The sequence below is a fragment of the Silurus aristotelis genome (genome assembly GCF_946808225.1).
Source record: "Silurus aristotelis genome assembly, chromosome: 11".
Lineage (NCBI taxonomy): Eukaryota > Metazoa > Chordata > Actinopteri > Siluriformes > Siluridae > Silurus > Silurus aristotelis.
The window spans coordinates 22790745-22803987 of NC_139584.1; the positions used below are offsets into that span (position 1 = coordinate 22790745).

Sequence of the window (13243 nt, forward strand, 5' to 3'; positions counted from 1 at the left end):
GCTGCACTCTTTTTCTTCATGTGTGTTTATGCCTCTTCTCATCAATTTATATTATAATGATGTTACCTTGTTTTAAGTGTCGATCTGACATTGAAGTCAAGAACAGCTGTAGAATGGTGTAAGAAATATATATAAACAAGTGTGTTCAGAATTGTACAGCATGAACAGTACTACCATGAAACTACTTGCCTTTATGTCTTGTTAATAAATGTTTATAAAAAATAAATATTTTAAGCATCACAACCATGGCAGCTTCTGACTTGTCCGGAGGCTAGTTTGCTAGACTTCCCTATTTTAGTTAACATATTGTTCATTATGTTTATTCCATATCCTACTGTGTATAAGCCCTCATTATATCGTCTTCATATTGTCATTACACTTATACACCCATGTTCATTTGATGGTGTGAGTGTTTTAATAATACAATTTATTGAAGATGTATTTTGATTGCATGCAAGTTTTTCAATTTGTGTTCAGAGTTTTATAAATGAATCATGCTTTTATATATATATATATATATATATATATATATATATATATATATATATATATATATATATATATATATATATATATATATATATATATATATATATAAATGGTGCAATATGACATAGAACCAAAAACCAATCCAAACCCTTCCTAAAAAGATTTTAATCCTATTCATATTAAGGATGGTATCTAGCTACTAATTATCATGGCACACTTGAGGTTTATCTTTTTCTATTATTCAAAAGTATTTAATTACTCTTTATTTTACAATCATTTTACTGCTGATTTACTCCTGTAAACGCATATGCGCACATAAAGTGTAATGTGTTAAAACAGTCACAAGAAAGGCCAATTCAGTAATCAGTCTGTGCCACATTCTTAGGTTACTTTCACCAAAAAGGTGATATGTTCAGTGCTAATTATAGTGTAAAAGATATCTAAATCCTGTTGTTGTTGTTGTTGTTGTTGTTGTTGTTGTAGTGTTTCTGAAACCTGCAACAATTCTACGCCCATGAAAAATGTTAAGTTGGATGGATACCAAAGTAACAAAAAATTAGCTGTTAATCACACATTGGATATTGTTGCGTACAAGGCATTTCCCTTTTTTTTAAAGCTCTTTTAAAACAAATGTATTGAGCAAAAAGAGAAAGAGAAGTGTGTGTGTGTGTGTGTGTGTGTGTGTGTGTGTGTGTGTGTGTGTGTGTGTGTGTGTGTGTGTGTGTGTGTGTGTGAGAGAAAGAGAGAGAGAGAGAGAGAGAGAGAGAGAGAGTGAGAGAGAGAGAGAGAGAGAGAGAGAGAGAGAGAGAGAGAGAGAGAGAGAGAAGAGAGAGAGAGAGAGAGAGAGAGAGAGAGAGGGAGAGTGAGATTCCCAGACCGGATAAACCGGTGTGTCAGTCTTACTCAGTTGTACTTCAGCTCTTTGCCTATACACACACTCCATATGCAAACACAATATATTTTACTTAAAAAAATCGGGCTGCTTGTCAGGAGCACTGCCATCAAAACATTCCCAGTTAGGTAAGTCAATTGTTTTAATAACTAGTTACTTTTTAGTCAATATTAAATGGTCAAAATAAGATTGAGTGTTATAAGACTTTAGATTTCATTTCTGTTGCTGTTGTGGTTATGTCTGTATGTATGTAATTATTTTTGGGGCATTGTGAGTACCAGAAGCATCCAGGGACCAGAACTTAAGTTGGGGTAAAGATTACTTGTATATATTGCATCAATTAGTTCTATAATTATTTGTGTGTGTGAGTGTGTGTCTGTGTGTGTGTGTGTGTGTGTGTGTGTGTGTGTGTGTGTGTGTGTGTGTGTGTGTGTGTGTGTGTGTGTGTGTGTGTGTGATGTACATATAGGAAGCTACACAAGCTAAATAATCTTAAAAAAAAATAAACATTACAATATTGGCCATTATTACTATAACAGAAAGCTGCAACATGCCAAACATCTCATGTCCCAGAGCATGGTGGTAGTTCTGTTCGAATGATGCTAACAGGTTGTTTAGCTCTGTGCTTGGATCACATCTCGCATAAATTCTTAACCTCAAGATCAATCAAAAGTAAATGTGCAAACACTGATAGTTAACGAATCAAAGCAAAAAAAGCACAGTGAACAGTCACAGTGTAAACTATAAGGACAAAGATTTGTGAACACTTTTCCATCACATTCATAATCAGATTATAGAGCCTTTAAAATTAACTCCCACTCATCTGGGAAGGTTTTCCCAGTCGACTTCATAATCCGACTGTGGGAATTTGCAGATTTAGCCACAAATGCATTAGTGAAGTCAGGCACTGATGTAGGTTTAGAAGGCTTGGTGTGCACTTGGCATGCCAGTTCAAATTCATTAACTGATGTCTTCATGGATCTTGCTTTGTGTACAGGAGCATTGTCATGCTAGAACCGTTTTGGGCCCCATAGTATTACTGAAGGGAAATTCTGAATACTTTATTGGTCCCATAGTGAAATTGTTGCATTGCAGTTGCTCACAATAAAATTAAGGTAAAGATTAAAGTGAAATCAAATATAAGCAGTTTGAATAAAATATACATATTAAGTTATATATTAACTGTAATGAAATGTGTAGACTATGATGATCAGTAATGCTTTGGAATACCAAGACATTGTATACAATTGTGTGCTTTTGTCATCCATTTATATTTAGTGAAATTCAACAATAAAATAAGTTCTTAGGAAAAGGAATTATGATACAATAAAGCACAATACTGTCATGTAGTAGAATCATACACCAAATCTGTAACCTAATAGCATTAAATAGTGGAATATATAAAAACATAATCTTTCAACTGGAAATAGAGTATTCAAAATATACACTCACAGTACACTTTATAAGAACACCTGCACATCTACACATTCATGTAGTTATCTAATCAGACATTAGACTGAAGGATAAATATGATAGTGATTTTGGCAGGATTTTTTGTGCCAGACAATCTGATTTGAGTATTTGTATGACTGCAGATCTCAAGGGATTTTCATATAGTCTCTAGAGTTTACTCATTATGTGTAATAAAAGAAAAAACATCCAATGAGTAGTAGTTCTGTGGACAGGAACAATTTGTTGAGGAGAGGAGAATAGCCAGACTGGTTCAATTTGAGCAATTTCAATTTCAAAGCTCACCCAAACTGGACAAATAAAGACTGAAATAATATAGCCCGGTCTGACAATTCCCAATTTTTGCTGAGGTACATAGATGATAGGGTCAGAATTTGGCACCTACAGCATGTATCTATAGACATTAAACATCATAATAAAGAAAAGGTATGAGGTTGTGTTACCAAAATGGTAGAAACTGTTGAACTCTTTTGAAACAGCCGAATCTCCACAGAGTTTACACAGAATGGTAAAAACAAAAAAAACATTGCCTGAACTTTGAGTGGAAATGCCTTGTGTGATAATAGTGCTTAGAGGAAAATAGCTGGTTTGGTCCAAATTGGCAGTAAGATTATAGCAGATTAATTAAGATTAACGCAAATAATCACTCTTTACAACTATGATGAACAAAAAAAGCATCTTAGCATGCACAAAACATCGACCATGAGGTGAATAGTCTACAATAGAAAAAGACCACATTGGCTTCTACTTTTGTGAGCCAAGAACGTGAATCTGAATCTAATGTGGGGACAGACTCTGTTAAAGATTCCAGTTTAAGCACCTAGCTTAGACACAACCATCTAGTACCAACAACCACCCATGTTAAATTTAGAGATTTATATGATTAAATTTAGATTATATGATTAGATAACCGCCCTAATGTGCAGGTATGATGGTGTTCCTAATAAAATTAATGGTGGGTGTATAGACCTTCCTTCAGCGTATTTAAGCACATTAATGCAATTAAGAATTCAAAAGAAGAATATGGAGCAATTCTTACTAGTCCTCTGGCTGAGCAGAAAAAAAAGTTTTCAAGGGTCCAAGAATATATATATATATATATATATATATATATATATATATAAAATTATTATTATTATTATTATTATTTTTTATTTTTTATTTTTTTTTTCCTCCTTTTTTTTTTCCCCAGAGGATCTCAAGTTACATGGAAACTGCTTACAAAAATATAAACACCCTGAATCAGCTTGTCATTTCTAACACACTTTATCTGGCCTGTAGTGGCCTCATGATTTTAGAGAGAGACTGGCCTCTGAACCAAGACCATAAAGACCACATTGCAGCATTTTGGCCTCATCCCCAGGGCTTCTAGGAAGTGACACTTTAACACTTTGCATACAAACTGGTTGGACTCAAGAAAAAGTTAGTTAAATATGAGGTAAGAAAAATGTGAGTATAGTGCTGTCCATGCTAAATGGATTTTCTAGCTTTGAAGTTTTTTGGGCAGCCTCATGCTGACGAGACTTGTCCTAATATTTCCACAAATCCCTCTCATTTAACCTTATACTGGTCTCTGTCTTTCTTTCCTTCTCGTTATGTTGTCCAAAGGGGGGCCTTATAAGAAATCTGTTTATTAACCATAAAATCTGCCTTCAAATACACTAGTACAAATTAGGATAAGTAACTATATGTAGACAATTTTTAGATGAATGACTGTTTAGAGGTTTTATGCTTCTGCATGTTTTGCAGGATAAGAACATACCCAAGAGCACACATTCTGCAGAAGTTCCATACAAATTGTCAGTCTCTTGCAGCCAACGGCAATGCAGGATATGAAAGGGAATTTGAGGTGATTGTCACTGATCAATGTGTGTGTGTTTGTTTGTGTGTGCATGCATGTGTGTATGTATCTATGTATGTTTAGTAAAGGTTTCAGATCAGTACTTAGTATAGTGTTGTAATATCATTTCACAAAATTTCCTAGGAGCTGTGTGATACTGCAAAGGAGTTATCATGCAGAGCTGGAGAGCTTGATGTCAATAAAGACAAAAACAGATATCCTTTCATTTTACCCTGTGAGTACTTATAAACCTTAATCACCATATAAACAGCTAAATCATTATATTACTTCATACACAATATTTGCTACAGTCACAAATGACTTTAAAATTAAAATCACCTGTACACTGTGAAATGTGTAAATATTGTAGACAGGCATTTAAACCATGCCATCATTAATAAAATCTCATTTAACAAATAAGTCTACATAGCAGCTCAGCTCTGCTTCTCTGATTCTGATATCCCAAAGGCTTGTTAGGCTGGTAGGACAGCGCTCTTCCACAAATCTTTCATTCCTACTACTTCTAGAACACCTAGATCATGTGACTGAGCAGGACATTACAGATAGCACTTTCACATTCCAGAGCTTGTTTGCATAGTTTTAAGGTATGTTTGGGGCTAAAAATGAAACTTTACTTAATAATAATCTACAATTCCTTTCAAAACCTTCATCCACAACCCCCTGATACTGACTTGCATCTAACACTGGAAGTTTCCTAACACACTGACTTTTTGTATTTCAGATGACCACTGCAGAGTTAAGCTGTCCCTATTAGAGTCACAGCCACACTCAGACTACATCAATGCCAGCTATGTTCCTGTGAGTGATCTAGATTATTAATCAATCAGCCAAGTTCACTTATTAGAAAGTAACAGAATATTAATCTCTGAGTTAATTATACTAATATCACAGTCAATCAAACAGAAATCTTGGCAATGATAATAGAAATGCAGTATCTAGTTCAGCTCTCAATGCAAGTAATAATATTTATAATATTATTAATAATATAATTACTAATAACCAATATTATACATTCTATTCACATTCTTGTGAGGATATAAACTAAAAAAACAACAAATGCAACTAACTCTTGCAATTATACTGTATATTAGTATAAATCTAATTATTTATAGATAGCAAATCTAATACGAAAGATCTGTAACAAAGGGATAAGGAAAGAATATAATACTTCAGAAACTAAAAGAAATTGAAATACATAATCATAAACCATAACCACTGCCAGGGCTCTCACCTCCTGTGACTAATAATTTGTTTAAATGCTATCACATACTGTGGCCTTCCGGACACCCAGAAGGAGTCAATTATTCTCCTCTGACATCTCTCATCAACAAGCTGCTCCCACCCACAGAACATCCAATTGTACCATTAAGTATAAATTCTAAAGAATGTCTGTAAAATAAGCAATTACTGAATTATATTCGAATAATCATGTCTTGGAAGAGATCACGTTTTTCCCCATTGTGAAGTTTGATGTTGACATTAACTAAAGGCTTTGACTAATACCCATGCATTGTGCTGGATAGGATTGAAAATGTTTCAGTCCTTGTATGAATTAACCAGTACAGTGGAACCTCGGAGCTCGCGGCCTCAGCACTCGCGACCTCGCATGCTCATGACTTTCATTCGACCAGCGACTCTCATTCAGATCGGCTCGTGAGCAACCGCGAGCTGCTCAAAACGCTAGTTTTAACATTTATAATCAAGGTTTATCTCATTAAAATTGTCTAAAAAATGCTTTAAAACTATTTTTATTATGTATTATTATACTGTACTTCTCTACTGCATACTTTACTGTACCTTTACCCAATTTTTTTTTTATTAAGCATTGTAATTGCTGTTAATTTACATAAAGTATTGTTAAAATAGTCTAATAATTAAGTGTTATAGAGTGAAATGGTGTTATTTACTCATTTAAATAGATTTCGTATAGTGTTCTTTGGGTTTTGACTGGGTTGGAAGGGGCGTATCTAAAGGTCGCGAAAATTCTGAACTCGCGACCGGTCTTGGTCCCTAACCCTCGCGAGCTTCGAGGTTCCACTGTAATTCACATATTCCTAATTAAGCATATGGACAGTGTATACACTGTGTGTTTTCTTTACTGTCATGGTTTGCAACTGCACTCCTGAAGTTTTTTGTTGTTTAGCTACCATATGGTAATATCGCATGATCCAGCCAATCAAGGTCAACAAGAACATTTGGTTAGACTAAACCCTGCAGGGTATTGCACCCCTAGTGTGTTGTGAACATCGTACATTTTTTCCGATTTATTCTAGTATATGATGCCATTTAAACACCTTATTATTCACAGAAGGTCAGAGGCAGTGGCTTATATCTCATTCTTAGAACTTTTAGTCAGTAATTTTGTCAATAAATTACTGACCAAAGGCCAAAAAGAAAACTTAAGATGTGTTTTTTTTCCTGTCTGTAGGGCGGCTATACAGATCATGACTTCATTTGTACCCAGGCTCCTTTGCCATCAACCATGGCTGATTTCTGGCGGATGATCTGGGAGCAAAATGTGCAGGATATTGTCATGGTGACGGCACTAAAAGACAGCAGAGGCAAGGTGCAAAAACAAGCCAAACAGTATGGGAATTGGTATTATCAACACAGATGTAGTCTTTATACAAGTTTAAATGTCCACAGTCATCTGTGGGTTGTCTATGCGGTACCATCAACAGCGATGGTTCCAAAAACTATTTATGCAGATTAATTTTAATTCCATGCAAATAAATGTTTTATTTTTTTAGCAATTTCAACAATGGGCATTGTTCTAAAACAGCTTTACAGAAGTAAATAATTACGAATATAAATGTTAGTGTCATAAATGTGTCCCTAAAGTTTATCCCAAATGAGCAAGCCAGTAGTGAGAGTGCAAAAAAAACTCCATTAGATGGTTTGAGGAAGAAACCTTGAGAGGAACCAGACTCAAAAGTGAGTCCATCTTCATCTGGGTGACACCAAATGTCCATTCATTATAATTTTATCATTGTTTACTGTTCACTTTTGGGTGCTGGAATGCAAAACTGTTAAAGTTAAAACCAATAAAACAAAAGGCTTGACTCGACAAACAGGTACCCAGTCTGGATTTAAATAATGAGACTGTGTCTGAGTTTTGAATACTAATTTGATGACTGTCCCATCAGTGTAGGGCTTTGTATAGAAAAGCTGTTGAAGACAGCTGATGATTACACATGGTCTCACCTGGGTCTTCTCCAGTCTCAACTTACCAGTTTTGCACCGAAAATGACACCAATTGTCAATAAAGCCCTGTTTGTTTTCATAGCACCACCAAGACATCCAGAAATTCAGTGACCAAAATCTGCTGTGTGCTACACCACACTGCATTGAAATGGGGCCAGTGCATTTTACTGCATTGGACATCATCTTGTCTAATTTACACACATCTAGGTTCAGTAATCACAGACTGAACCTAGACATCCATCCTAGAGGTGTGTAAATTAGACAAGATGAAGGTGTAGCACACAGCAGATTTTGGAAAAGACCCAGGTGAGACCATGTGTAATAATCAGCTGTCTTCAAAAGATTGACAGCTAAAGAGGATGTACTCTTTGTTCATACATTAGTAAATAATATTACATGTTCTGTACAGGTTAATTACTTTTGCCAGAACTCAACAGGCTTCTAAGTGGTTTATTTACCGAAAAGAGCTGGTGGATACATCAAATAAAGAAAAGTGGTGCACCTGTGATTGTTAGAATTGTCTTTATATTTATGCTTAAGGTTCACCGCAAATCAATGCCACTATAAGGACTTACTCTTGCTAGTTCTATCTAGCATCTGGATGCTCTAAAGCTGCAATATTCTATCAGAGTGCTTACTAATATACACTAATCACAAATAAAACCATAGACTAAGTATCCTGTGGTTGTCATACTGGGCAGCCTAAATGCTTACCACGCTGTGTTAAATGTACTTTAGTGAAGGTCTCTGCTTGTTGCATTTAGAGATCAAATACAAAATAGTTGGGGGGGGTTTTCCCATTCTTTAAAAATGACGATGTGGCAAATGAAAAAAGCACAAAGTACAAGAAATGAAAACAATCGCGACTGTATTTGTACATTTAAAATGTATTTTAATTCTATTTGGAATGTGTGCATGGGTGTGCAGGTGCTATGTAATCAGTACTGGCCTCCGGAGAGAGGCACTGGATGCTATGGGACCCTGCAAGTCACCACCATTTCTCGTCATCACGGTCCAGACTGCTACATCACCGCCATTCACCTACGACAGGTAACAAAGATAATTATAAATATACAATGCATTTTCCTTTGTCTACTCTACATTAATTGTTATGGTTCACGTGTGTGTTTCAGCACAACAGCCCCAAAGATAGATACATAACGCATTATTACTACCCTGGCTGGCCCGATCAGTGGGTTCCAAAGGACCACACCTCTCTCACAAACTTCACTGAGCATGTACGGAGGAAGCTGGATGAAACGCCACGCCTAGGACCCACAGTTGTTCACTGCAGGTCTAAAGATATAAAACACACACTTATGCATAATGTATCATTTGAAATGTCTAGAGTCAGAGAGTCTAGCTCAGTTGAGATGGATGTAAAGGTAATACAGTCTAATTAATATTGCTCTGGTTTTTCAGTGTTAAGTTTGACATTTTCCTGGAGATGTTTTTTTTTTATGTGTATGTGTTTGTGTGTGTGCATTCAGTGCAGGCGTAGGTCGCTCTGGAACATTTGTAGCAGTACTGTGGTTAATGCAACTGTGTGCAAGGGGAATACCGCCTGATGTACGTCTCGCTGTCCGAGACCTGCGCAGACACAGAGTGTTGATGGTGCAAAATGTGGTGAGAGAGTATTAGCAACAAATTCATTTGACCAATAAACACATATACATATTTGTGGTTCAAGCATGTGAAAGTAATGTACTGTGTGTGTGTGTTTTTATTTTTTTTCAGGAGCAGTACATACTTGTGCATCAGTGTCTACTTGACTGGCTAAGTGGGAATATGGAGAGGCCAAGGTGAGAATGCCGGTAGCACACACACACACACACACACACCAGTATTTTAAAATCCATATCTAAAGTAATTTTACCAGTAATAAAATTAAATATGCAATATGTGGGTGGACTGACTATATTAAATGCCCTGGCTCTGCTTTATGTTGGAAATTATGTGTGAACATGTGTGTGTAGTGATTGACTAGTGTTCCATTCAGGGCATTTTGCTGTTTCATACACACTGTTCCGTACACACAGGCGTGGGCCAATTAATAATGAATTATTCATATTAATTAACAGAAGCAGTATTTCAGGCTTTAAGAACCACATACTCCATAAAACAAAGAAGACCCTGCTTATGAAGTTGTTAAAAGAGTACAGTTTCTCTGCCAACAGAACCCAGAATGCTGTGGTGCGTTTCCAGATCGAACAGCCACAAGCACACAGGCAATCCAGAAGGGATTGGAAAAACCGGCGGAGGAATTCTGACAATGCGCAACGCCCTGAATCCAGTCATTCATCTATTCAAGAGACACAAACACCTCAGCCTCAGCAAACAGCATGGCAATCCCTACGAGAATCCCTGCATGCTTTAAATCCTGGGAAGCTCCTGCAGATAATAAGGCCTCCGACTTCTCAACTCAACACAGACCCACAAAAAGACACACCACTGTAAGGCAGATACACACATAGATAAACCAGTAGTGTACAATAGCCATGTGAATTGCTGTAGCTTGTGTAGTGCAACCAAGATAAGCAATAGTAAAAGCAAAACTGCTCAACATGTTCCAACTGAAACAAAAAACATAACCAGAAAGAAGGATAAATAAAAATAAGCTAATATATGTATAATACATTTTGGTTCAATACCTTAATTGTGGTACCAGAATTCTCTCCAATTACAGTTGCATTTTTTTTAATAGTTCATCGTTTTTGCACATTTGGTTTTGCCAATATTGTTTGTAATGTATCAGATTTATGTCTGGACTGCTCCATTCCAACATTCATTCATTTTCAAGGTCAACCAACAATGCAAACATGTCAGTTGAGACAAATAAGTGATGGACGATTCGCCCTAACATGCTGGTGCTAAATACAGCTTGTACTTAGTCAGTACAAATATCTGCAACTCGAGTGAAAAACATGCACTAATTACACATTAACACTTGCATATAATAAATTAATATTTTCAAAATGTTTAAAATAACAGTAGCCATTAAAAGTATGTTTTTATATATTTTATAAGAACATTTTCATCAAGTGTAAATAAGATTGTTTTTCTAAGCTGTTTTTTTATTGTTGGGGTATTTTTTGTATAATTATGTCTGAGAACTTTTACAGGCAATATGTATATGTGTATGTACTGTGATTTATAAAATAAATAAATAAATAAATAAATAAAAGAAAATAAAAGAAACATCCCAGTTTGTTTTGCCTTGACAGTTTAGTCTGAATCCCAGATCAGCTTCAGTGGTGTGGAATTACACTACTATGCTTACATTCTGTATCACATAGTGTTTAGTAACAAGCAAAACATGTTTTTGGAATACATGCATAGTCTTTTTTAAGACCATGTTTTTGACATATACATATACAGTCATGTTAAATAAAAAGTAAACCCACTTTGAATTCTATGGTTTTACATATCAGGGCATTAAAAAAAAAAGCAAAAATGTTAAAGCCATGTGTGAAAAACGAAGTACTGCTTCCATAGTATTTACGAGGCTCGGTTAACTTATTGATTAATTAATCTTAAGTAAGTGTGACTACCTCGCCAAGGAGAAAAGACATCAGCAATGATCTTAGAGAAGCATTTGTTGTCATCTGGGAAGGGTTAAAAGGCCATTTAAAAAAAAAAATTCAAGTGCATCATTCTACAGTGAGGAACATTAATTACAAATGGAAAACATTAAAAAAAATTTCCAATCTTCCCAGCAGTGGTAGTCCCAGCATATTCACCCAAAAAGTCAGAGCATGCAACCGTCAAAAATAAATAAATAAATAAAAATAAAAATAAAATAAATATATATATATATATATATATATATATATATATATATATATATATATATATATATATATATATATATATATATATATATATATATATATATGTGTGTGTGTGTGTGTGTGTGTGTGTGTGTGTGTGTGTGTATATTTACTCAGACTCTACAGGCCTCAGTTAGAATGGTAATGTAAAAGTTCATGAGGGTACAATTATAAATTATACACATAATATAATAGAAGACTAAACAAGGATGGTTTGGAAGGGTTGCCAGGGTAAAAGCCTCTTCTCTCTAAAAAGAACATGGCAGCACAGCTTAAGTTTACTAAGCTGCATCTGAACAAACTACAGTAGACGACATCCGGAACAATGCATTTTGGACAGACCAGAACAAAATCAAGATGTCTGGCATATTATCAAACAGCATATTAACACAAACACCTCATACGGACTGCCAAGCGTGGTGACCTAGGTAACTTGCAGTCATTGCTTTGGCCATGAGCTCCTCTGTAAATCAAACTATTAAAGAGTCAAATGTGAGGCCACCTGTCCTACAGCTAAAGCTTACCAGAAATTGGGTTATGCAACAGGACAATGATCCCAAGCCCATTAGCAAATCTACAACAGAATGGCTAAAAATAAATCAAAACATAATCAAGATATTGTAATGGCCCAGTCAAAAGACAGACCTCATCCTGACTAAAATACTGTGGCAGAACCTTAAGAGAGATGTGCATAAACAAATGCCCACAAACTTTAATAAACTGAAGCAGTACTGTAAAGAAGTATTTCTTTTCATCATTGCTTGGATTTTATTTTTTGATCCAAATTGAATTTGTGTGTGAGACTTATAAAGTGAAACAAAGCACAATTACTTAAGGTTATTGCTCAAAAAAGAAGGGTCTAAAGGGTTCCAAGATTTTCACACATTGCTCCTCCATTTAATTTTTTGTAAAAATTAACAATGACATATATTGTCATGTTACCTTAAGCTAAGACCTGCTAAGGAATTAAAAAGTGGGGACACCTTTTTTCACGACTGTATAATTTGTGGCCAGCTGACCATAAGATTTGTATGTCCTTTTTGAACATCCCATATCATATATATTTAGTCCTCCTTCACTGTTATAATAACCTTCACTCTTCTGGCAAGATGTTCAACTAGATTTTAAAGCGTTTTTGTGGGGATTTTTGCTCATTCAGAGACAAAGATGTTTTGGAAAGTCAGGTAATGATAGGGTAGGGGGAGGTCTAGGATGCAGTTAGCATTCCAGTTCATCCCAAAGGTGTACAATAGGATTGAGGTCAGAGCTCTATAGCAGGTCACTCAAGATCTTCCACTCCACCCATTTAAAACATATGGCTTTGTGCACAGGAGCATTATCAAACTGGGTCTCCTAGTTCTAGTAAAGGAAAAATTAATGCTACCACACCCAAAGGCATCCTAAAAAAAATTGTGGATCTCCAACTCTATGACAGTTTGGGGAAGAACCACAAATGGCTGAAAAATTCAGAGGTGTTGTCTATTCCAAGATGCCACC

The 13243-nt window shown here is 35.5% G+C and overlaps 1 protein-coding gene across 3 annotated transcripts; it reads left to right on the top strand.

The window, feature by feature from the left end:
* The first annotated feature begins 1384 nt into the window (after positions 1-1384).
* On the top strand, positions 1385-11326 carry LOC310733338 (receptor-type tyrosine-protein phosphatase beta-like). Of its 3 annotated transcripts, none has more exons than XM_083554543.1 (12): positions 1385-1509; positions 4133-4289; positions 4601-4700; positions 4836-4926; positions 5434-5510; positions 7141-7278; positions 8844-8966; positions 9050-9210; positions 9407-9542; positions 9654-9718; positions 10094-10369; positions 10717-11326. In XM_083554543.1, exons 2-12 carry the CDS (start codon positions 4285-4287, stop codon positions 10757-10759), a joined length of 1215 nt encoding a protein of 404 aa, XP_083410669.1. In that variant the 5' UTR covers positions 1385-1509; positions 4133-4284; the 3' UTR covers positions 10760-11326. The 3 variants fall into 3 exon arrangements, with proteins under 3 accessions (XP_083410669.1, XP_083410670.1, XP_083410668.1); XM_083554544.1 differs by having other exon boundaries at positions 1396-1509; positions 4044-4289; XM_083554542.1 differs by lacking the exon at positions 4133-4289 and having other exon boundaries at positions 1398-1509.
* The last annotated feature ends 1917 nt before the right edge of the window (positions 11327-13243 follow it).

Bases quoted from the DNA above. Each gene is read 5' to 3' on its own strand.
- LOC310733338 (XM_083554542.1), top strand. From the start codon at position 1,433: ATGCAAACACAATATATTTTACTTAAAAAAATCGGGCTGCTTGTCAGG. The intron at 9,543-9,653 runs GTGAGAGAGTAT...ATTTTTTTTCAG, and splicing joins TGTTGATGGTGCAAAATGTG to GAGCAGTACATACTTGTGCA. The intron at 10,370-10,716 runs GTAAGGCAGATA...TTCATTTTCAAG, and splicing joins CCACAAAAAGACACACCACT to GTCAACCAACAATGCAAACA.